Here is a 25,834-nt window from a genome sequence, read left to right as displayed (position 1 = left end):
CTGAACCCTTGCTGCAAAAAGACTGCAGCACTGCCCGTGGCCTATTCCTTCTCTGTGCTCAGTCTCCCTCGTGAGAGTGGAAGCCATGGCAGTCTCTCACCTTCTTAGCCTCTTACCCACTTCTCAGTCCCAAAGGCTCTGACTGTGGGAAGGGCTCCTCTGTTCACCCCTGTACATGAAGGTGTTGTTAGTAATAAAGAGATCGGTCCAGTACTAATGGCTTCCACTGGCAACATTAAATCCATCCTTCTTACCCCAGGGGAGGTCACATTTCAAAACTCTCCTCTCAATTCTGCCCAAACAAGGTCCTGCCCTGACCTACAAAGGCCAGCGGTGACCCTGCCAGCACTGTCCAAAGGCCCCCATAGGATTATCAATACCAAAGGGCCGCAGATAAAAGATTTTATTGCCAACCGTTTTTCTCCTGTTTCAACATAAAGCAGCATCCACACAGAACAGAGACCAATATCTTTATTACATACCCAAGTAAAAGATGAGGTTGTGTTTATTTGTACTCATTTCCTGAACCCAGCCAGATTTGATGAAATCTGTATATTTTTCCCTCCAGAGGAAATTTAACTCTTCAGTGGCCTATTGTGTGGTTTGTGAAGAACCCAGACCTCGTGGGTGTTTTTCAGCACCCACCCCCCATCTTTAGCCCTTCCTACCACTGAGAGTCTCTGAGTGTGGAGGGAAAAACTCCATCTCTCTTAGCAACTTTTCTATTTTTCCACTTAACCTACACAATATTTTATAAATCGTCACTTATGTGTGAACATACGTCAGCTTAATGTAGCACACCTGGTATCAATATGGTCATCACGGGCAACTTGGAAATTTGTGTTACATTTCCAAGACAGGAAGAGAGAGGGAGAAAGAGATAGAAACATCAATGATGAGAGAGAATCATTGCTTGGCTGCCTCTTGAATGCCCCACACTGGGGATAGAGTCTCCAACCCGGGCATGTGCCCTGACTGGGAATCAAACTGTGACCTCCTGGTTCATAGGTGGACACTCAACCACTGAGCCATGCTGGCTGGACACATTACATAGATTTACATCATCCATTCCAGGGCTACTTGCTACTACCATGAGCTCTATGAGAATTTTTGTACCTAATAATACTTCCAAATTGCTATCATGAATCCCAATGTCCACTGAACCTGCAGTCAAGCAGATTTCTTGTCCTCCACAAAGGCAGTGTGATGAGCCCAGGGCAGGAGCTGCAACCAGACACCTCCAGCCCCACAGGTCGCCTGGCACAGCCAACCTGGAGCCTGTGTCCACGCCAGGGTCATCAAAGCAAGAGGTCAAAACAAAGAGATGCACCACCATTCTCCCAAGTTCAAATATCTCACCTCTTTCTTAGAAAAACGGATGTTACACAGGTTTCTTCCCTTGCACTTGTCCAGGAAACCCCAAGCTTACTGGCACTTCACCCCCAGTAAGGGGGGAAGTGGTAGGGTTAATGACCCCGTGGGTGATGCACATAAAATTGTTATCTCTGAGATATACTGAGTTCCAGACAAGCAGGGATATTAGAATGGCACCGTGTATTGTGCTAGATTCTGAACTGTTTTCTTTGGTTCTGTTTCACAATCGGAGAAAAAACACTCTTTAATCACACTCTTTCACCATTTTATTTCACACCGAACAATTGTGGAGACATTCAGGTGTTATCTCCATTTTTCGTGGGATTAGCAAATACTGGAACCATGCCTCTGTGAGCCATCAGCCTTAGCCCCGTTGTATGCTGTGTCACTTTTTATCCCCATGGCAGGGACGCGAGGTAGATACCACTCTCACGGTTCTGCAGATCAGCGCCCCAAGGCTCAGTGTTTGAAACCCACGTTGCAAAACTTACACTTCAGACTGGGCTCCTCCCCACCTCTGAGGAGCTTCCTCACGCCGGTGACTTCATCAGAGACTGTCCATCACTTACTTCCCTGTGTTTTTTCTAAAATCCAGTCCACGTACTCAGCAACTTTGGTGTAGACACCTGGTTGTTCCCTGCGGCCACAGCCTTCACCCCAACTGGTGATGCCCACCAACTGCCATATTCCGTGGTGTTTACAAACTAAAGGGCCACCTGAATCTCCCTGTGTCACAGTGAGAAGAAAAAGAAAATGAGAGAAGGTTATGACAGACGTGCCTTTAATATTCTGTAGTCATACCACACACACCACACAAGTCTGATTTCTTATAGATTTTCAGGCATCTCATATGGCTCATTAGCTGTTGAATGTGGTGAAAATTATGCAATTCAATAATGTATTTCCAATGAAGAAATGTTGACATCTTCATTCCACTGTCAAATAAGCCTAATATTCAGGCAATCAGTGATTATCTCTCATCATTGATGCTTCTATCCCTCTCTCCCTCTCCCTTCCTCTTTCTGAAAGCAATAAAAACATTTTAAAAAATAAGCTTAATATTCTTACATTTTAGTACAATTATTGTACATACAATTTTTCTCCTTTAAATATAGCATATTCCTGCACAGATTGTAACATATGTTATATAAATTATATATATATATATGTGTATATATATATATATATATAATTTTAGAGGTTATGTATGAATTATAAGATCATTTAACTCTGATTTAAAAAACAATAATGACATATTCTATTAGAAAATATATTTTGAAATGGATTTTCTCAAGTTTGCATAATTATTATAACAGAAGACATTACCTTACAAGCATCTTTTCCCCCTTCTTTATAGCCAGCACAGATCATCTGTTTGGTTATTGCATAATCTCTATATCTTTTCTGGCATTCTTCATTTGTAACCAAAGGAATATTTGCCTTTTGAAGGATCTTTTGGACTTCACCTATGAAGTAACCAATATATAACTTCAGAAGGAGGAAATACAATAAATGTGAAAATAAGAATGAAGTCTTAAAGCAAATCAATCAGAATGATGAACTTTGCATTAAGGCCATTCCTTTGGATAGACATACTAAGGGTGAGAAGGGAGAGTTATAGCACACACACACACACACACACAAACACAGAAAGAGAAGGGGGACTGTACCCTTTATTGGCCTCTGATGCTGTGTTAGAACAACTCCAGATGCAAGACTAACCAGAGATTTTGCTTCCATATTCTCTGCCATTCTCTCATCCAATAGAAGTTTCTCAGAAATTCCCTCCTCTTGCCTACAATCCAAAACACTGAAGCTCTTACCTTGTAGTTTTGTTTTATATATTAAAAATGATAATCTTTAAATATATAACTAAAAAAATAAACCAAATCTCTGGCAATAGAGGAGCATTTTGTTCTTCAAGTAAAAGCAAGTCAGCATTTTCCATGAAGAACAGTTTATTTACAAACTCGTGGCCCAGTGCCCAAAGTTCGTGCCCACTAAAAGGGGATTAATTAGAGGAAATATTTTAATATTGCTATTTGACCCTTCTCTATAATAAAAGTGTCAGAGATGAAAGAAAATTAATAAAATGTATATGAAAATCTTCCTCCTGTCAGAGTCTGGGGCATGCCATGGGAACCAAAGTCAAGTCAAGTCCCTGCCCACCCTTGGCACTTCAAAATCACATGAGACCCAGACCCAGCTGGCCCCACCCCCATTGGGTGAGATCCATTCCTGGCTGGTCCCACTCTTGTCAAGCCCTGCTGGGTGGGAGGTGCAACCGCAGGTCCCCCAGCACACACTCAGGTCTCCCAGCCTGTTGCTGGGGTGAGGGGCATGGCCTGAGGTCCCTCAGCCCTACGCCAGGGCGGGCGGTGCAGTCTGAGGTCCCCCGGCCCAGCACCAGGGCGGGGGGCATGGCCTGAGAACCCCCAGTCTGGGCCGGGGGAGGTGTTGGCACATCTTGAGGTCCCCCATCAAGCCCCACCAGGTGGGAGGCGCAGCCTCAGGTCCCCCTTCAAGCCCCGCTGGGTGAGGGGCACAGCCTCAGGGCCCTCGTCAAGCCCCGCTGGGTGGAGGGAGCAGCCTGAGGTCCCCCAGGGGTTGGGGGCGAGCCATGAGGTCCCCTGTCAAGCCCCCCTGGGCAGGGGGCACAGCCTCAAGTCCACTGCCCTGGCTCAGCACCTCGCAGCCTCCCAGTTCCTGCTGATTGGTCATTAAGACTCGTTATAGGAACTCGACCTCTGCTGTGGGTGCAGCCATCTTGTGTTACAGAAACCCAGCCTCCACTGTGGGCACCACCATCTTTGTGATTGCATGGCAGTCAATTTGTATATCCCCTCTTTATTAGATAGGATATTTTCTACCAGTGTCCAGTTAAAGTTACTTTTAAATCTTCCTATCTTGACTAGTCAAAAATCTGAAAAATTTGAATTAGTTGAATGAAGGACTAAATTAGGAAAGATTGAGAGAGCTTAGCAAACTACCTCTTTTTGCAAAAAGTGATTATATATAGTGTTACTTATTACATCTATCACGAACATCATTTTGGAAGGAAAGAATGACTGGTTTCCTGAAATTTTCAAGAGCAATTGAAATGCCCCAAGTATTCATAAGCAGGTGTTCTTAACCTAGGAACCATAGAAAGAATTCACATTGTCCATAAACTTGGATAGGGGGAAAATACATTCTTCTTTCCACCAACCTCTAACTGAAGTCTAACACTCCCTTCAATTATGAGTGTAGGCAACTCTCTCAGGAGTATTAGCCGTACCTCTGCCTTTCCCATCACTCCAAATCGCAAAAATGTTCCAGTCACATTGCACTTGCAACAGATAACTGAAATGATCATTTGTGCTCATCACAATTTCAAATTGTGGTAGTTATTAGAACAACTCGCTATTTAATATATTAATAAAGAAACACATGTGTGACTATGTTACATCTTTTAAAAAGTACTTTTGATAACTGTCTTGCAATTTCATTGGTTGCTTTTGTAATCCTATATGTTTTTATCTAAGCATTTAAAAACATCATTCTGGAAGTGGTCCATAGGCTTTATCAAGATTGCAGGATAGATGCATAAAAAAATAGATTAAAAGCCTGCCATTCAGAGAAATGGTGTGCCTGCCTAGATTCCTGGTCATGAATATCAAGAGGAAACAGTGTCATTGGGAGATAGGAACATTATTAATACTACTAACAGGATGGGCTTCAGTAGGATTGTTAGTCCTTTGTGGGACCAATCCTTTATGTGAAGTCAAACAAATGATCTTCATTATAGAGCAGTGGTTCTCAACCTTCCTAATGCCGCGACCCTTTAATACAGTTCCTCATGCTGTGGTGACCCCCAACCATAAAATTATTTTCGGTGCTACTTCATAACTGTAATTTTGCTACTGTTATGAATCTTAATATAAATATCTGATATGCAGGATGTATTTTCATTGTTACAAATTGAACATAATTAAAGCATAGGGATTAATCACAAAAACAATATCCTATCTAATAAAAGAGAAACATGGTAATTAGCCGTACCTCTGCTACCCTACCCATTGGCTAATCAGGGAAATATGCAAATTAACTGCCAGCCAAGATGGCAGCCGGCAGCCAGGCAGCTTGAAGCGAACATGAGGCTTGCTTGCTTCAGTGACGGAGGACTCCAACTTTCCCCGCCTGCCTTGCTGGCCTCTGAGCTTGCAGTTTGAAACATTGTTACAAATATAGAAGCTAAACAAAACCCCAGAAACCTGCTTTCAGCCAGCCAGGATCTCAGAGCTGGAGTTGAAACAGTGTTTCGATTATAGAACTCAAACAAACCAGATACCTGCTTTCAGCAGCCGAGCCATGAGAGCTGGAGCCAAGCCTCAGAGCTAAAGCTGGCCCAGAATTAAAAAAAAAAAGAAAAAAAGGAGCGGTTGGGAGCTTCAGTCACCTGCCAGCCTGAAAACAGCCCTCAGCCCCTCACCCAGACTGGCCAGGCACCCCAGTGGGGACCCCCACCCTGAAGGGGGTGTGACCAGCTGCAAACAGCCATCATCCCCTCATCCAGGCTGGCCAGGCACCGCAGTGGGGACCCCCACCCTGATCCAGGACACCCTTCAGGGCAAACCAGCCAGCCCCCACCCATGCACCAGGCCTCTATCCTATATAGTAAAAGGGTAATATGCCTCCCAGCACCGGGATCAGTGGAGCCACGAGGCCTCCCGGCACCAGGATCAGCATGACAGGGGGCAGCGCCCAAACCCCCTGATCACCGTGCGGCTCTGTGTGTGACAGGGGGCGGGGCCACAACCTCCTTATCTGCCCTGCTCTGTTCCTGACAGGGGAAGGCACCCGAATCCCCTGATCAGCTCTGCTCTGTGCCTGATAGGGGTGAGCTCCCCAACCCCTTGATCGCCCTGCAGCTCTGTGTGTGACAGGGTGCAGTGCCCCAACCCCCCCCCACCCCAGGCCCTGCTCTGTGTGTGACGGGGTAGAGCCATAACCTCCCCATCGGCCCTGCCCTGAGTGTGACAGGGTGCAGCGTCCCAACCCCCTGATCCGCCCTGGTCTGTGTGTGACAGGGGGTGGTGCCCTATTGGCCCTACTCTGTGAGTGACAGGGGGGAGCTCCTCCACCCCCTGATCGGCCCTGCTCTGTGCATGACAGGGTACAGAGCCCCAACCCCCCTAATGGGCCCTGCTCTGTGCATGACAGGGGGTGGCGCCGCAACCTCCCCATCGACCCTGCCTTGAGTGTGACAGGGGGCAGTGCCCCGACCCCCCAATCGGCCCTACCCTGAGCAGGACTGAGGGTGGCATCGCAACCTCCCCATCTGCCCTGCTCTGTGCATGACAGGGGGCGGTGCCCCAACTCCCCAATCAGCCCTGCTCTGAGCCCGACCAGGGGCTGCACCTAGGGATTGGGCCTGCTCTCTGCCACCCGGGAGCAGGCCTAAGCCAGCAGGTTGTTATCTCCCAAGGGGTCCCAGACTGTAAGAGGGCACAGGCCGGGCTGAGGGACCAACCCCCCCCCGGCCACGAGTGCACAAATTTTTGTGCACCGGGCCTCTAGTGTAATTATATATGTGTTTTCCGATGGTCTTAGACGACCCCTGTGAAAGGGTCATTCAATCCCCAAAAAGGTCGCGACCCACAGGTTGAGAACCGCTGTTATAGAGTAAGGTGCTCAAAAATTTATCTGATTAATTCTTCCAGGTCCAGGCAAAAATACATCTTCTCAAGAGCCCCTGAACAAATACTTGAGAATCAATCAATTGGAAAGACCACGAGTTTGGATATAATTTTAGGGGCAGATGGAACTGATACATGCCCTGTGCTTTAACATATGAGACTTGCTTTAGGAACAATATTTAAAATGTCACACGGTACCTCGTTCCTTTGTGTAGCCCCATCCTGTTATCCAACAGTTGGTATAAATTGTATTTGTATCATGTTTGGCAGGGAGGCATATTGGCTTTTGGAATTCTGAAAAGTAATTTTAAAATTAGGGTTTAGTTAAAGTTATAGATACTTTAAAAGTACACTCTTTCCCCCATATTCTCTTACTATGGAGTAGCACTAAGAAGAATAACCCTTTTTCGTCCTGCTCAATTTCTAAGGTCAATGATTCAAGAAAATTTCTCACCATCAAAGTCATTTTCACAGGACATTTTCCTTATTAAATTTTCTGTATTAAATGAAGAACCTCAGAATTCAAATTTACAGTCAAAAGCTTTTAGAAGTTCTGCCTCTTATTCTGTGTATGATACTTTTAATGGGAATAGAGTGTCTAACACTGTTTCAGGCACCAAGTTAAATGCTTTAACTTATGAGCTGACTTCATTATTCTAACAGTACCATGGGGTAACTATCATGCCCATTTCATAAATGAGAAAACTGACGTGCTAAGAAGTAAAAGCAACTTGCTCAAGGTCGCGGAATTGTTCATGGACACAGCACACCTTCAGCAACTGTGCGGCACTGCTTGTACCTGAAAGGCAGCTCCTCCCACAACCGTGGACTGACTTCCCAGAGCTGCCTCCTCCAGCAGTTTCTCCTCTGCTCAAGATACACCTGGAAAGTTATTAATTCCCCGCTTGCCCCCACAGACTCAATAAGCCTCAGCCCAGAGCAATGCTAATTCTTCTCCCCTCATCAAAGGAAGCCATGCTTCCCAGATGGCAAAGACACTTCTATGTCTATTATTTCCATAATGTCTGAGCAGTTGTATCCCTACCTGTGGGAACTAATGAACATTTCTTGCTCCTACATAGAGGAGACTTTTATGTCAAGCCACGGGTCTTATCTGCCCTGGCAAGCTTCACCTTTTCCCCAACTCCACCAACCAGAAAATGAAGATAGTCTCTGGAGATTCTGCCCTCTCACTCAAATCGATGTGAAAACGTAAACCAATGCCATTCAACTGGATGTCTCCTTGAGTGCACTACGTACCAGTATAATTCAAAGGAGCCTCGAGCTTTATCAAGGCAATATCATTAGTATTTTCTGAGATGCTATAATTGTGGTGAACAATAATCTCTTTTATCTGTGAGAAAGGTGTTTCATATGTAATCTCTTTCAAATCTAAAATGCCTCCATAAATGCGCCAAATATCCGCAAAGGTGAGCCTAGGGGAGAAAAATAAACATCTGTTTGAAACTAGAAAGGTTGGTATTGGCTACTGGTCTTTTTTCCTTCCCTTTACCTTTAACAGAAACAAAACAAAACAAAAAACTAGGAAGAGAATGCTACATGTGACGTGTTTCTACTTACCCACCCCCCAACCCCCGCCCCTGGCGATTTATCATGGCCCACAAAGCAACCCTGGATCTTTGAAGATTTAGATAATAACACTGAAAGCACACATTTCTGTAATGATTTCATGTTGGCGTGAGTGAAAGTTACTGTCCCATTCTGGGAGAAACTGGTCGGGAGACACGACAGGAGTTGATCATGGAAAGCCCTGGTCAGCTCACAGTCCTGAGAGCAACGGCTCAGGGACACTCAGAGCTGCCGGGGAGTCAGGCTGAGTTTCACAAGCCCCTGTAAGAGGGCAAATGAAGCAGGACTTCAGTGCCACTCACAATCTACCTATTTTATTTTGGGAAGTATGAACGTTTAAATCAATTCTTTAAATCTGAACATATACAAAGTAAACCTAAAATTATTAAAGCAGTCTTATTTTGTGTAAAGATATGGAAATTTTTATTATGAGGGTGCAAGACATGCACAAAAACTCTGGCTCTTATAAATAGACACAACACTGAGCCTTCAAGAATGAAAATTCTTAGCATAAACTGGTGCAGCCACTTTGAAAAACACTCTGAGGTTCCACAAGAAAATAGAAATGGAACCGTGTGGCCCAGCAATCCCACTTCTGGGTACGTATCAGAAGGAAACAAAATCGCCGTCTCTCAGAGACATCTGCCCCTCTGTGTGCACTGCAGCATTATTTTCAACAGCCAAGACATGGCAACAACCTAAGTGTCCATCCACAGGTGAGTGGATAAAGAACATGGGGTGTATACAACGAATTATTCAGCCTTTAAAAAGAAGGGTATCCTGCCATTTGCAACCACATGGCTGAAACTTGAGGGCATCACACTAAGTGATATAAATCATACAGAGAAAGACAAATACTGTGTGATCGCACTTATATGTGGAATCTAAAATCCTTAACTCAGAGAGACAGAGCAGATTGGTGGTTGCCTGAGGGGTGAAGGGAGGGGTAGGTCAAAGGGTACAAACTTTCAGTTATAGGACAAATAAAATCTGGGAATGTAATGTACAGCAAGATGACTATACTGTATTGGTTAACAGCGCTGTATTATATACTTGAAAATTACTAAGAATAAATCTTAAAAGGTCTCCTCACTCACAAAAAATTGTAACTATGTGAGGTGATAATGTGTTATATATATAAATCATGATACTGTACACCTTAAATTTACACAGTGTGACTTGTCAATTATGTCTCAATAAAACTGGGAAAAAAAAAGGGATGAAAATTCTTGGTCCCAAATTGGGTTAATTTAGTAAAAAGGGGAACAACTACTTCTGTTTACAGAATCTTTCCAGCCAGGCCAGCAGCCTTCCCCTAGCAACGCCCTGGGAGTAGAGCCCTACCTGAGACTCATGCTGCTGTGGGGGCTGGGGGAGCTTGGCTCTGTTCAATGTTGCCTCTGCCTGTTATATTTCAGCAGCAGTATCCTGAACCCTGGATCACAGTAACTTTTTTAAAAATTTTTTTGAATATGTTTTTATTGATTAGAGAGAGAGAGAGAGAGAGAGTAAGAGGGAAAGAGATAGAAACATCCATAAAAAACATCAATCGGCCCTAGCTGGTTTGACTCAGTGGATAGAGTGTTGGCCTATGGACTAAAGGGACCCGGTTTCAATTCCAGGCAAGGGCACATGCCCGGGGCTGTGGACCTGATCCCCAGTAGGAGGCGTGCAGGAAGTAGCCAATCAATGATTCTGTCTTCATTAATGGTTCTCTCTCTCTCCCTCTCTGAAATCAATAAAAATATATTTTTTTACAAAAAGAAAGAAACATGAATCGGCTACCTCTTGCATGCCCCCTACAAGGGGTCGAACCCACATGTGCCCTGACCAGGAATCATTCAGTGACGGATTGGTGCATCGGCAACGCTCAACCAACTGAACCACACCAGCCGGGCTCACAGTAATTTTATAATGGGGAAGAGAGGTGGGGTGCGGAATTCTATGAAAACAATCATACTTTTTGAAAGATATCAGGAGCCCTTTTATTTTAGGGCTACTAGTATCTCTTTTGCTCATTCACATGCTTTGTCCTTTGTACACTTTTTATTCAGAGCTTATATTTGAGTAACTTTATGTTCTAGGTATAGTACTAAGCATTTCAAGTGTGTCACTCAATCCTTTCAGTAACTTATGAGTTAGACACTATTGTCACTCATATTTTACAGGTAGAAAAAAGAAAGTAAGAGAGAATTACAATTCCCCAAGGTCAGTCATCCACTGCTAATTGGAAGAGCTGGGAGTCAAGCCCTGTTCTAACAACAAAGTCTAAGTGTTTTAAAACTTTAAAATCCTGTCAAGTCTACTATTAGCCTGATAATGTAGAAATAGCATATCAGAATATATTTCTTAAAATAGGGTAACGAACTATTGCGTTTTTGTTTTTCTACTTACTATTAATAGTATTTAGTACATCTGTGAATCCATGGGCCTGAAAAAACCGTCTTTGAAGAAGACTGCAAACACACCTCACTTTGGTCTCATGGTTCAGACTGGTCAGTGCTCCGCTCCTACTGCTTGTTCAACATTTCTAATATCTTCTCTGCTTTAAAATATTTTTTATTAAATAAGAATAATCTTCCATTCGGAAACTGACATGATGATTGAGAAATCAACTAGAGACTCTTCGAAACAGAAAAGCACGATAGGATCCTGGATAACAAGAAGCCAAAACTTACCCATCAAAGCAATGGGCAGCAGTGAGGACCCACCGGTCTCCAATGATGGACCCGCCACACACGTGGCTCTGGGCTGGCAACTTCACGTGAAGGCTGACCTGCCAGGGCCACTCTCCCCAAGAGGAATTGGTTCCTCCCACGATGCGTCCACTGGGTTTTGTCGTGCACACTGGAAAGAGGGTGTTGAAGTGAAAGGCTGGAATCAGAGGTGAGTGGGAGTCCTCCTCAGCCCAGAGAGAAAGATACAGACTTCCATCACAGTAAGGCTCTGCACGCTATGGGGACAATGCAGACGGCCCTTCACAGCTCGATGGGAAAATGGGTGCACTCACCGGAGCTATCCCCACTTCGGCACAACCTCAAAGAATAGCCAGAGCTCGCTTGCATCCCGTATGTGATTCTAGTCGGAGAACCATCCAAAGATAACCGTAAGGAACACTTACACCTGCATGAAATGATCAGAACAAATGGTAAGCCCACACAGATGGGGACATTTCATGCCATTGTCTTGCCGACTGTCTTGGAAAAATAAACTCTCACTAACTTGTCTCCTTGACAGTCTTCTGGGAGTAAAGAGTACGTGAAAAACTGACAGCGCACCATCTTGGTACAGGTCTCCTGGCAACCCTTGGCTCCTTTAACGAGGGACACACTCAATTCTTCCCCTCCAAAATCAACTCCTGCATATATTTTTGAATGGCAGGGCTCTGTGGTGAATATAAACATAAGAAGATATAAAATGCAAAAAGCAATAAACCACATTTACACAAGTTTCAGGTACGCTGAGGATTGTTTCATCACTGTTACTTGAAGATAATAAAATCGGTCACATTATATGTAAGATGACTGAAACATTACCAGGCAAAGTTTTTTTGCAGGTTAGAAGGCTATATCCAGACACGGTGTCTTCCTGAGGAGTCGGGGAACTTGGTGTCCCACTTTTGGAAGTCTTAAGTAAACACACATTTCTATTAAAAAAAAAAAAAAAAGCAAGGGAAAGAAAATCACACCCAATTAAAAAAACAGCACCCTGCCAATTTTATTCTCTAAGAGAGTCTCTTCAAACTAACTCAGACTGCAGGACTGGTTGAAAAAAAGAGAGAACAAAAGAACACATTCTGGGGATTTATGCTGCTGACACTATTATATAACTAGATACTTTTTTATTTTTAAAAAAAGAGAAACATCGATGTGAGAGCAGAACATCGATTGGCTGCCTCCCGCACGCCCCCCACTGGGGATTGAGCCCACAACCCAGCACGTGCCCTGAATTGAACCCGCAATCATTAGTGCCCTCGACGCACAATGCCCAACCAAGTGAGCCATACTGGTCAGGCCTAGATACTGTTCTCTTAGCATCCTATTGTATACAAAGAAAGGGTGGGTTATCTGAGGGTAAACAGGCCAACCAGAACCTTGGTCAGGATAAGCAGGGCTCTGGTTTCTGAAACAGAGGAGTTAGAATGAGGTGCTTGAAGAATATGCTCCCGGTGAGTGATACAAAACATTAAGCTGATACAAAACACTAAGATCAGTAAGAAAGGGATCCCATCCTTCTTTTTCCGTGCTGGTCCCTGGACTCCATGGTATGATGAGGGAGAGGAGGTGGGTACAGAAGTCTGCTAATCTCCTAACTAATTTGCACCTGGCAGAAAAGTATCTACTTCAGTGCTGGGTGTCCAGCATGCTGAGGGCAATGAACCAAACTTTTAAAAACTCAAACTATAAAATAAAAGCGATGACTGGGCAGCAGCAAACGCTACACATTCCAACTCACCTTTGCGATTCTACATTCCAGGCATTGGTATAGAAAGTGAAGAAGAGGCAGTTGGGGTGATAGGTGCAAATGGTTCGACAGACAAAAGCATCTGGAGTGATGACTCTGGCAACGTCCACACCCGAAAATGCCGTATGTTGGAACATATTCATGTGGCAGCCTGTGAACTCACAGAAGGAAGGTGCTACTCAGGAAATGATGCAACGCTAAATGTACATGTACTTGGTCATCACAACTAAAGAAATTATGGCTATTCACAGCACTGAACATCTTAAGTAAAAAAATGTCAACATCTCCCCAACCTTGTTTGCCATTTGGAAGAAGGGAAAATTGGTCTAACTCTCATATAAGACAGATTCCTATGTCAGAGAAATAAAATAGCTCAACCTATGCTCCTAGCTCTATTCTAACCAATTCAAAATATATAGGTTACTCAGCATTGGTTCATATTTTCTTTACATTACCTTGACCCTGAATTCCAGGCCTTAGAAACATGAGGTTTTGTGTTATATTGTCTTGAGTATTGTGCAAAGATTTTAATAAAAACAGATTAAGAAAAATATCAGCCCCTGCCAGTGTGGTCTAGTGGTTGATGTCAATTCATGAACCAGGAAGTCAAGGTTCCATTCTCTATGAGGGCACATGCCCAGGTTGTGGGTTCAATCTCCAGTAGGGGGCGTGCAGGAAGCAGCCGATCAATGATTGTCTCTCATCATTAATGTTTCTCTCTCTCTTTCTCTCTTCCTTCCTCTCTGCAATCAATAAAAACACATTTAAAAAAAGAGAAAGAAAAGTATCAGTTAGCTAACAAAAATGCCATGTGCCCAATGAAATTAGAACAGAAGAAAATCCACTTTCATTATTCTTATTTAATCTTATTTTGAATTACATTTTGTGTTTATATTATTGTACTCAGTTTGATAGCACATAAATTCTATTAAACTTATAGAAGTTAAATAACAATGATAGCAATTATTGGAGAGAAAAAAACATTTAATTTAAATGCACTAAATTAGATCAGGAGAGAGTACCCTTCATAACATAATTATCTTCAAAGAGGCAGGCTCGGAAATTAGACCTCAACTATTGAAATCTTTAATAGACTCTCGAAGCTGGGAGAGAACTTATGGATCATGCATGCTATAATTACATCCTTTCAAAGGTATCCCCAACAAATTGTCTAAGTTTTACTTAGACATTTACATTGATAAGGAGCTCACTACCTAATGACAAACGCCATTTCTTTCTGAACCACTCTTAGTATTAGAAACTTTTCTTATTTTCTTCATGATATCATTTACTTATATCTCTCTTACAAAACCACACAAATTAAACTAATCCCTTTCCCAATGGCAATCATCAAAACACAGAAAAAATTAAGACAGTCATCTGGCTCTTTTTCAGGTGAGATATCTTTAGCTTATTCCTTTAACCAGTTTATAAATTGCCCAGCACTTCTAGATACTTTACCCTCCTGGTTATCCTCTTTTGAAGTGGCAATTAAATTTTCAGTCACACCCTGAATGGAGAATGACTGCTATTGGATTCAGTGCTTCTTCGGGGATGATGAAAATGTTCTGGGACTGCATAGTGGTCAGTGTGGAACAATTTTGTGAATACAGTGAAAACCACTGAATCATAGATCTTAACAGGGTTAAATTTATATTATGTAAATTATATATCAAATTCTAAAAAGTATGAAAAATATATACTATATTAAAATATTACTCTTGAAGAAACAGAAAAAGATATTTCTATTAAAAATTAAAAATCAGTACCATTTGAACCAATAGATCTGGTACACATCAGGGGAGAGGGGAGGGTGGTGCTGGAGAAGAGAAGGAACAAATAAGAAGAGAAATGCATTGTTGCTGACTTCCCAATCTTTCATGGAGGGGTCCTAGCCCAGCACCCACCACAAGGCTTGGCACAGAGTTGTCACTGGATACTTTGTAGGATTGGCTATCAATGATTTGATTTCAATCACAACTTACCATTTCCACCATGATAGGCTAAATAAGGTAGAATGTCATGGCAATTTCCTGAATAATTCAAATTGAAATTACTTGTATATCTGAAACCACAGGGTTTCATGGATTCCTTATGCTAGAGTCACTTGAATAGACAATGGACACCACTAAGAAATGACCCTCTAGCTTTCTCTGACGTATCATTGCACTAGCCTCCCATTGTTGCTGTAACAGATGATTATCAGCTTAGTAGTTTAGAACAACACATCTATTATCTCACAGTTCTGGAGAGGAGAAGTCTGAAATGGGTCTTACAGAGCTACAATCAGCATGTTGTCAGGGCTTCCCTAGCCTTTTCCTTTTAGAGGCCACTGCATTCCTTGGCTCATGGACCCTTCCTCCATCTTCAAATCTCTCTTTCTCTCTCTTTGACTGATCCTTCTGCCTCCCTATTTCTCTTATAAGGAAGCTTGTCACTTCACTGTGCCCATCCAAATAATCCAGATTCATTTCCAATGTCTAAGTCCTGAACTTAGTCACATCTACAAAGCCCCTTTTGCCCTAGCAGGTCACATAATCATAGGTTGTGAATTCATTTGGAGAGCTCTTATTCTGCCTACTACAATTACTTAGTGAAAGAGTAGCCATGGGATTACCAATTTCTGAGAGTGCACAGGACTTCAGGGAGAATCCAGATGCCACGTTTTTCAGCACCTTTATACTGGTCGGTGTTCCAGTTGAACTGTGCTTTAATAGACAGCTGTTCCTGAAGGTGGAGAAATAGATTACTTTGCTTCCTACACTGCTAGGTCCACACAGCCATCCATTTCATGTTGAAATGTTCCATGGTTTGTGAAAAATAAACAAAACAATCTAAACAATGACTGCTAATGAAATAGACATCCTCCTCCTCTGCAGAGGAAAGGTTAAGGTGAGAATGGGGTGAGAGACCTTGTTCTATAAGACATTTTCTACTGAAAATTCCACAAACACAGCTATCTGTGAACCAAATGAAAATTACTCTCTTCAGGGAAAAATGACACCAAAAGTAAGTGTATAAGAGGAGTGCTTAGGTCTAAAAACCCTGTTTAGTTTTCAGTTGGAAAATAAAAAAGGTTAAGAAGCATGCAATCCTATATAATAAAAAGCTAATATGCAAACCAACTGAACGGCGGAACGACTGGTCACTATGACATGCACTGACCATGAGGGGGCAGACGCTCAATGCAGAAGCTGCTCCCTGGTGGTCAGTGTGCTCCCATAGTGGGAGCACCATTCAGCCAGAAGCCTTGAGCCGGGCTCACAGCTGGCGAGTGCAGCGGCAGTGGCGGGAGCCTCTCCCACCTCCACGGCATCACTAAGGGTGTCCGATTGCCAGCCCGCTCCCCAGGGGAGTGAGTCTAAGCCAGTGGTCAGACATCCCCTGAGGGCTCCCTAACTGCAAGAGGACACAGGCCGGGTTGAAGGACCTCTTCTCCCCCGAGTGCAGGAATTTCATGCACTGGGCCTCTAGTTCAATCATAAAATCACTCTGGTAAAGAACAAACACTGAATTTTGCTCACCGGTACTCCACATTGTGAAATGTTTGCTTGGCGTAGGTGAAAAATTTGCAGTGAATGTTATTGGTGCACCTTTTTTGGCACTCTTCAACACTTCCAACTTTAGACACATTAAAATTGACTCCTCTCATATCAATTCCTTCATAAATGTCTCTGTGGCAAGCTGTACAAATAAGATGCATAGAGCAAACTCAGTTTCCCTTCTAGAAGCAGATCATCAAATTGGACAGTGTAGTTTTCAAGGGTGATATTCTGGTTGTGGCAACTGCCCTATTCATTAGGGGATTTAGAATTTTTATGACATCATTAAAAGATCAAACTGCTTGAAATAAACACATTCCAATATGTGTTAGAGTACTAGCATAGAGAGGGGTTACTTTCCTTCTAAAACTGCAAGGTGTGTGCAGCAAGACAGGTAATACTTCCCTGAAATGGTCAATGAGCCGTGGGAGATGAGGCAGTAGCAGTGAGGCCCTGCTACTGTGTGCTAGGCAGTACCTCAGGAAAGCCTCGACCTCTTGCATTGAGTGAAGGAGCTTCTTATCTCTTTGCCTATCCCTTGGTTTTCAAATACTCCTGTCTGGTTGCAAATTGCATCTGTAAGCCCTGTGATTGACATCTATATGTCACATCATTATCATAAAATGTGGAGAGTTCTTTACAAGCATAGTGAAACCATTTCCCTCCTTGCTTTTAATTTTCTTAAATTCCACTTCCAATTAAACCACCCTTCCAATTAAAATGTATCTTATATAAAACAAAAGATAGATAATTTTTTTTACAGTCAGTGAACCAAATTTATGAGTTAGGTTCTGTTTTTCCTTAAAGAAAAAATATCTATTATATGTATTGTTCCACTCCTAAGAGGTAAGGTTGAAAAAGTCCTAAAACTGGATTTAATGGTGGAACTGACAGAAAATACACAAGGATTAAAAAAACAATATATTGAGGTGGGCAGAACCGTGGACTATTCACGGTGCTTCACACACACAGGAGTTTGCAGATTGTAGAAATAGAATACCTTATCAATTCTGCTGCACATGAGAAAAGAAACAGGCTAAGGCTTGGGATGGGATACTTCCAGACCAAAACTTTTCTTTATGGTTAGTTTAAAGCTATAAACCTACTTCTAAATGTTTTAAACTAAAATTGGTCCTGAGTTTAGAGTCTTCATTTGCCTGGAATCATTTTTCACTTCAATTTTTTAAAAGTTATTTGGGGAGAGTTAAAAGGGAACATAAACAAAAGTAACTGTGAGTAGACTAATGGCGGGGGTGGGGGGCAATAAGGAGAATTGAAAGGCACAATATTATTTTCTTTAAATTTCACTATGATACCATAATTAAAAATAATGCTTACTTGCATAATTTACACTGAATTATATTAAGATATAAATGTGAGCTTATAAATTAGGAAATGTACTCCTCCTATTGGCTGAGTCAGGCCACCATGTTTATAACTAAGGGCTGCTTACTTTACAAACTGCAGGCACAAAATGTTGTGTGCTGAGGGAGTGATGTTAATGGGGGAGGAAAGTTTGTAAACACCTGAAATTTGAAACTATGAGGTTAACTATAGATAGGAAACATAGAACAGCAAAGGTGAAGGATCCGACATGATTACTTTTAGTTTCTGCCAACCTATCAGTTAAGAGAATCTTTTCAGTACTTTTTTGTTTTCTGATCGGTCATGTGAGAGTTATAGGTCATTTGAATTAAATCTATGAGGATAGGGTTGGGAATTGTTTCCCAAGACATTAGTAGCAATAAGCATCAGCATTACAGTTTCCTGGCCTCCCGTTTCTTCTAAGCAGTGTTATTTTTAGCAAGAATGTCAGAACCCAGCCCTTCAGGGTGAGGGGTTAGCAGGGTTTCCTAACCTTGGCACTGTTGATATTTGGGGCAGAGTCTCTTTGCTGGAGGTCTTCCTTGTGCCTGTAGAATGTTTAGCAGTATCTCTGATATCTACTCACTGGATGCTGATAGCATCATCCCCAAGTTGTAACAACTGAAAAACGTCTCCAAACACTGTCAAATGCCCGCTGGAAAAATGACAACATCGCCCCGGGCGAGAACCAGGAAGCACCACTGGGGTGACCCCCTCTGTGTCCTCTTTAAATCCGGAATGAAGGGAAGACCGCTGTCTGGGTGTGTGTTTCCTTTCTGCAACTCTTACCCTGTAGTGCTAGCCTCATAAATAATAGAGGCGCGCTGAGCAGGTGTGGGCTAAAGACAAGAAGATGCGTCCAGAGCACTGCCCTTCTCTGTCACCTTCCTCAGCGCTCCCTTCCACACATCTGCGGGAATATGGACTTGGAGCAGAGCTACTCCTAGGGAGACTCATTATTCATGCAAATTGAGCTGAGGAATCCACACCTTACCACTTATTCGATGACCACATTGCTTTAAGGAATGTCCAGAAATTGCACTTCTCCGTGGCACTCTTGGCAGAGCTCCTGTAACACTGTCTTTCAAGAAGCAACCAAACCTGTTTTCAAAAGCAGCGTCACTTAGGCAGTAGAGTAATAAACACACATTGAGGAAATGTCTAGCATTTTTGTACACTAATAAGTAGAGTCGGCAATAAGAAAAACAGGGCAGCTTCCCTGACACTTGCTGGGAAGAACATTCTTAGAGGCAATACAAGAATATTTAATGGTATTTGTTAATACCTAACTTCAGCCTTGTTTTCCTTTACATTCACATTTTTAAGTAAAGAAAGTCAATCATATTTAAGAGTTAACAGCTGGTCCTGAGGTCCTAAACTTTTGGGGAATTATGTTCCTATCTAGTAATTATTTTTATGTATGCTTTCATTTACTTAAGAAATTATTTCCTCCTCATCTGTGTGGCTCAGGAGGTCACAGTTGGATTCCAGGTGAGGACACATAACCCAGTTACAGGTTTGATCCCCAGTTGGGGGTGTGCAGGAGGCAGCCAATCAATGATTCTCATCATTAATGTTTCTATCCCTCTCTCCCTCTCTCTTTCTCTCTCTGAAATAAATTAAACAAAAAAGAAATTATAGCCCTAGCCAGTTTGGCTCAGTGGATAGAGTGTAAGCCTGTGGACCAAGGGGTCCCGGGTTCAATTCTAGTCAAGGGCACGTACCTTGGTTGCATACCCGGGCCCTGGTGGGAGCACGTATAGGAGGCAACCAATCGATGTGTTTCTCTCACATCGATATTTCTACCTGTATTTCTCTATCTCTTCCAGACTCTCTAAAAAAAATCAAAGGAAAAATAACCTTGGGTGAGAATTAACAACAACAAAAAAAGAAATTATGTCAGTCATGAGAGTTGAATCTACATATGATGTTTATCTTACTTATTAACTCCTTCTAGTCCACACCTGATGAAAGACTTTTTTCCATCTTTAATGTCAATCTTAATGGTAATTTCATTATTCAGAAGGATTATAGAACCTACCTCAACTTTTTACAGTATTTAAAAAGTTAATGCCTCTCACATCAAATCTGGATTTTTCTGTACAAGTTTAACACTTAGAATCAAAGGATGATTGTCTAATTCCTTTTTTTTTTAATTCAAATAGAGTGAAGATTTAAAAAGTATTATAAATGTAGAAATGGGGATGATGAAGATACATTCATTCTGGACATTGATCAAAATTAAAGAAAAATACAATGAAACTATGGTTGTATTTAGGCAACTTTATGACCTATTAACATTTTTAATGTTATTAGGTCATATTTTTTCAGTGCTCTTGCTTTTCCAAATTACCAGTTAAAAATATATATTCACTCCCCTTACGTACCCTAGATGACCCAACTGTCTTACTATAAGCACCATTCAGACTTGGCCCCTCCCAAGGTCACAAGTTCTGGATCTTATTCAATTATATTCTCAACAAAATGCTTGCTTTCCATTCTATTTTCTTAGGACTGTGCTCTCTACAGTTGTGACCATGAGTCCTTGTGCAGGTGAAATGTACACCTGTTATTAAATCCTTTCTTGAAACAATCGCTTCACCTGATGATTCACAAGCATTTTCCTTATAAACCTTTGATAGAAAATGACTAGGTTCTACTACTTTAAGTGAATGCAGCACTTATTTAAAATGCAGATTTCCAGGCCAGTGAGACTTTGGTTCAGTAAATCTGGGCTTCAGCCTAAGAAATTCCTTTTGTAAGATCCACTCTAGGTGATTCCTTGAACCCTATTTGAGAAACATACCCCTGTGAGATGCTGTACCACTTTGCACACAATTGCTTCCATTTTGAAAAATGACTGGCTTCCTCAATAAGAAAATATCACCTCTTACCTTTTATCTGTGCTGTTAGTTAAACTTGCAGGGAGAAAGCTGAATAGCAAACACCTGGGGTGAAAGGTGCACATGACCTGGCAGTGATGGGCGCTCGGGGTGTACATGGCGGTCACATCCCCGCCTCTGAAGAAGACATTCTCATGTAGTTGAGGTAGGCATCCTGTGATATTATCATTGAAAAAACACACATCAATTTGGAACAAATGCAAATAATGCTTTTAATAGAAATGTATCTGTGTCCTGATGCTTTTTAATTCCCCAATGGAATTCCCAAAGATCTGTGCAACATGACCTTAAGTATAAAGGCAGAATAAAACATATTAAAGCCACTATTTGAACAAGGTATGATGCAAAGGCATTTTATGAGTACTTCTTTATGAAAAAAACATGGGGGGTGATTTTTTGTTAAATAATATAATAATTTGCACCTAACTTATTGCCAAGAAAACTCACTCCTAGCTTGGCTTCTCCCTGTTGCCTGACATGCTACGAAAATACCATGTCTTAAAAATAATGATGTATGGTCTCTTTTTAAAACACTTTCTTAACAAACATCCCCCTAGATTCTCACAAGAGTTCTGTAAGGGAAGCTGGAGACAGGCTTGACCAGGTGCATCTGACTTTTTCTTTTTTTAAGAAAGCAGTTAAGTAACCGGGTTTCAGGGCAGCACCGACTTATCCATGATCCACAGGCTAATGAGTGTCCGGGACATAAACCCGGCCCTTCTGACTTCCCGTCTTGTTCCCTTTTATTGTCCAATATTAAATGTTCTTCTTCATCTCAGTATAATAAAGCGAATTAACCGTTATTGGGCATTTATTACTTTAGGCATGAGGGCAAGGCAGTGCTGGCTCAGTTTCTACAAGCACTATTTTTAGATAATTTAAGAAAATGCATGTATATGCCAAGCTGAAAATATATTTGGAGGTGTTTGCTGTTTGGAATTGTTCATAGTTCTAAAGTGCCCTGCATCCCACATATTATTGTTATCTTTACTCTTATACTCTTGGGTTTACCTGGAAAGGCCCACTTCAAAGTCTGCTTAATAAGCCTTTCCAACCCCAGTCGTGCGTTCCCTCTGGCTGGTCAGCTGCCCACTAACCACAGGATATTCCCGTAACAACCTTGTCCATGGCTTAGGGCAGCAGCCACGCTTCAGCTTTAACCATGGCTATTTTTGTAGTGTCTTTCAGGGAATGGACAGCTTAGACACATGCATTTCATTGACACTCAAGTTTAAATTCCCTCTGCACTGTCCAACCCTCTGAGGATTCTAGCCCTGGGCTCTATTATGACACCCAACCTAACAAAATTGCTTCTCTCCCTCTCAGAGGTGTGGCTAAGATGGCTTGCCTTTGGGTAAGGTTTATATTTAGGAAGAGCAGAGAGCTCTTTAGGCAGGAGCTTCTGGGAATATGCAGGAGTGGCCTGCTTCTGAGGTGACTGGTGTTTTCAGTTGATTCATAATTACTAAGCTACCACCTTCCCCACCTCAATGCTCAGAAAGGGTGCACACAATGACTGGTGTTAGCTGAGAGCCCCCATTCTGGGCCTGAGCCTTTGTCAACTGCCAGGTGAGTTGGCCGAGGGTAAAGCAGCTAGAAATACACTAACTTTGGAGATAAGCAGAAAGAAAGTTCTAGTGAGTGTTCTTGTTTATCCTCATAAGTTGGTGATGATGATGATGATGATGATGATGATGATGACAACTTGATGAGAGGCTTTATGAATTGTATTTTAGAGTGTCTGTAAAACAATGTTACACAAGTTATCTCATAACATAAAGTTATGTTATATCACACTGGATTCAGGCAGACCTGGGCGTGGGGCTCAGCTGACCCTATCATATCACCATTTGTCTGCAGACGATTGCTCTGTTTCAGTGTCGCCTTTGCTCCACATAATGGCAAGACCGTGTCAGAGCCCAGGCCTCTCTGTGCTCCCATAGCTCAAGTCCAGTTTGAAGGGGAAAAAAATCAGGATTATCTCTAGAAGTGCAAACAATAGTGTTGTTGCCAGGCGGTGGCTCTGAGCAGGTCTCCTCAGGCAGCAGGCTGTGTGCACTTACCGGGTCAGGCCTGCCTGGGTCACAGCCACAACCGCATGGACCCTAACTGGGAGGCCGCAGTCTCCCAGAGATGAGAGAGGTGAGGAGGTGCCAGGAGAGGAACAACTGATGAATATTCCAGCCAGCCTAAGTGGCGAAATGATCCCTCCCATGTGCTAGGGAGAAAGTCAGAGTAAGAATAGCCTTTCTGGAAGTGAATTTCACAATGTAGAGCATGAAACCTTCCAAAAGATCCACACCTTTCTACCTTATTTCTAAAAGGTTATTCTACCAAAATAACTGAATATGTGTGCAGAAACCTGCATACAAAAATAACATGAATGGGGGAATACTAAACTGCAAATAATATGACATATCAACTCATATGAGAAGATAGCTATAAATAGGAAATGTGAGTAATAAAAATATCTATGATTAATAACATCTTTGTTAAATGTGTAAGTAGACATGTGTAGAAAAATAAATGAAAGATTCAACAAAACACCTTTAAAAATAGCCATTTCTGAATGATGAGATTATAGACAATATGTAGTTTCTCATTTTTTCCTTACTTGCACCCTTATTTTCCTAGCATGAATATATATATAAATTTTTTCCAAAAAGAGAAAATTGTGGTGGCCATGGTCCAGGGCATCTGTGGCTTCTAATCCTCAGCATCAGTGGATTTGTACGTGGTGATGATTATGGCTCAGAAGAACAATGAAGAGTGAGGTGACAGATGGAGGGGAGTTGTGGTTTAGAAAATCATAGCTTCTTCCTGAAGAAATTATTTCTCTTTAGAAATGCAACCTTTACCCAAGAGGTGTTTGCCTTAGCCATACATCTGAGAAATAAGTAAATAGCACTGTGGTGTCGTCATCCTAAGTAAACATAGACTCCAAATCCACCCCTAAGGGCGGCACAGACAAAACACCGCTCTACCAGGATTCATGGGAAACAGTGTCCATACTCATCCTAATTCCCTGAAAATTTCATGGAATGGAGAGAGAGAAATAAGGTCAAAACCACTGGTTTGTTGAAACTAGAGCTATTCAAATGGATGGCTTACTGAATAGAATTTAAATCAGGAACTTCGAATTTTGAAATGGTTTGCAGGTTGCCTATAAGAATCAAAGTATGTACTGTGTACCTATTAGGATACTCAGATTGGATGCAGGCACTTTAAAATGCCGGGCACTCTGGAACATTCAGACAGAGTTGAATTTTAACTAATGTTGATAGAAGGCTGATTGTTTTCGAGCTGCTTTGCAGGAAGTCCTTTCCAAACAGAAGTTTCTGCCAACACATACCCAGAGGCACTCCCACTCCTGGGCTCCTTGCCCTGAGGTGCCTGGGAAATACTGAGCATTCAAAGGACATGTCCTGACTTATTAGGGCCTGGCTCCTTCCCTGAAGCTCTCTGTTCAGTAGCTTTTTCCAGTGGTGCCCGGTCCTTCCTAACTTCCCTCCCACACCCTAAACTGGACGTCTTGTAGATAATCCACTCACCACAGGAGACTGTAGCAAACAAGCAAATGAAATAAGCTGCTTGTCTGGAGGGAACCATCCTAAAAGAGAAAGCAGCACATGTGTGACTCTGCTAGGTGAGGGCTATTGAACATGAGCCTTCATTTAAGTGACGTAGAGTTTCTCCTCAATGTGTGGATGGTGAATCAAAGCACACAATTACCATATAGAGAACATGGGTTTCCTACACATTTTGTGCCCCGGGACTCGACACAAGATGCAAATTGAGACATCCAGAGGAATACTTGTGTTCATTGCTCATTTATCACCGGTGTTGTTCATAATTATGGAAAGGGAGTTGGTAGAAGGGAACTCAACAGTTGTGAATCCTCTTGAGTTGAGCAGAAAGAAAATTATTGTGCATAATGGCAATAATATCGTTCCAGATTCCCCAAGTAAAGCTCTCAAAATATTCAAGAGCATTTGTTAATTTTTAAATCAGTCAATATTCTTTGAGTTTAAAATAGCTAACATGTAAGTATTTCCACATATAAGAACATCAGTTTCTTCAACATTTTTAAAATAAGCAAGTAATTAAAAAAATAAAATAAGCAAGTAATTAAAACAAACTAGTGGCTTCTTCATAACATAAAAACTAGACTTAATTTTTTTAAAAACCTGCTTCATTTGGAAGCAATGGGAATAATAGAAAGTCTCTACCTGAAGGCACAGCTGCTTCGGAGCTTCTGGGCTGAGAGTCTCCTGCCTCTGACGAAGGGCCACCAGTCTGCAGCCTCCCTGCTGGGCTCTGCAGGCCGTGTTCACTTGCCTTCGCTATTGACTTTAGCTTTCTGCCAACGGTTTCAGCATTTTGTCCTGTCCACATGGTCCATGAACATGCCATTCCTGTGTCCAGCTACTGAATATATTAACCATTTCATGTTGGGGCCATACAATTCGTACCCAGGTTTTCTTTTTGAAAAATGTTCGTCACATTCCTCATTCTTTGGGGTCAAATGAAGCTTAAATCTCATTTAACGGGACTTTTCCCATTGTAATTGCCTAGCTGCACAACTGAATAACGGGTGGGTGTGGATAGCTGAACCTGAAAGGATCTTCTGGCAAATGGTACCTATGCCACGAGCAAAGAATCTAATAACACTGAAATTTAAGTACTGAAGGGAGTTGGTTGATGTCTAGGTCCTGCTCCCTCCTAATTCAGAAAATAAGATGTAACACGGCTGACAAGCTACAATTCCCAGAAAAAATCTGGCCCAGTACTTCTTTTTGCAAATAAAGTCTTATTGGTACACAGCCATGTACATTTAATCATATATTATGGAGGCTTGCTTTCACTCTACAACTACAGTGAAGCAGTGGCGACAGAGACAGTAAGGCCCACAAAGCTG

At 42.1% G+C, this 25,834-nt stretch overlaps 2 protein-coding genes across 2 annotated transcripts in view; both read right to left on the bottom strand.

Moving 5' to 3' along the window:
* The window catches only part of LOC308512628 (coagulation factor XI-like), a gene marked incomplete at both ends in the record, with an annotated part of 328,656 nt that overhangs the window by 22,574 nt on the left and 280,248 nt on the right, over positions 1–25,834 (bottom strand).
* Positions 1,624–25,242, bottom strand: KLKB1 (kallikrein B1). Its single transcript, XM_081083842.1, has 15 exons — positions 25,146–25,242; positions 24,468–24,526; positions 20,908–21,070; positions 19,008–19,114; positions 16,631–16,790; positions 15,724–15,833; positions 13,098–13,257; positions 12,179–12,288; positions 11,865–12,027; positions 11,653–11,765; positions 11,321–11,489; positions 8,313–8,488; positions 7,251–7,346; positions 2,701–2,840; positions 1,624–2,100 (listed from the first exon to the last, which is right to left on the bottom strand). The coding sequence occupies exons 2-15, from the start codon at positions 24,523–24,525 to the stop codon at positions 1,936–1,938; spliced, it is 1,890 nt and encodes a 629-aa protein (XP_080939968.1). The 5' UTR covers position 24,526; positions 25,146–25,242; the 3' UTR covers positions 1,624–1,935.

Source organism: Myotis nattereri (genome assembly GCF_964212035.1).
Source record: "Myotis nattereri genome assembly, chromosome: 2".
Lineage (NCBI taxonomy): Eukaryota > Metazoa > Chordata > Mammalia > Chiroptera > Vespertilionidae > Myotis > Myotis nattereri.
This window is presented reverse-complemented; position numbering and strand designations above follow the sequence as displayed.

What these genes read in the sequence shown, in the direction of transcription:
- KLKB1 (XM_081083842.1), bottom strand. Translation starts at nt 24,525, where the DNA reads ATGGTTCCCTCCAGACAAGCAGCTTATTTCATTTGCTTGTTTGCTACA. An exon ending in TTTCACAATGTGGAGTACCG is followed by an intron (nt 15,834 to 16,630) that starts GTGAGCAAAATT and finishes CTCCACCTTCAG; the next exon opens with GAACAGCTGTCTATTAAAGC. An exon ending in TGGAATGTAGAATCGCAAAG is followed by an intron (nt 12,289 to 13,097) that starts GTGAGTTGGAAT and finishes TTTTTTTAATAG; the next exon opens with AAATGTGTGTTTACTTAAGA.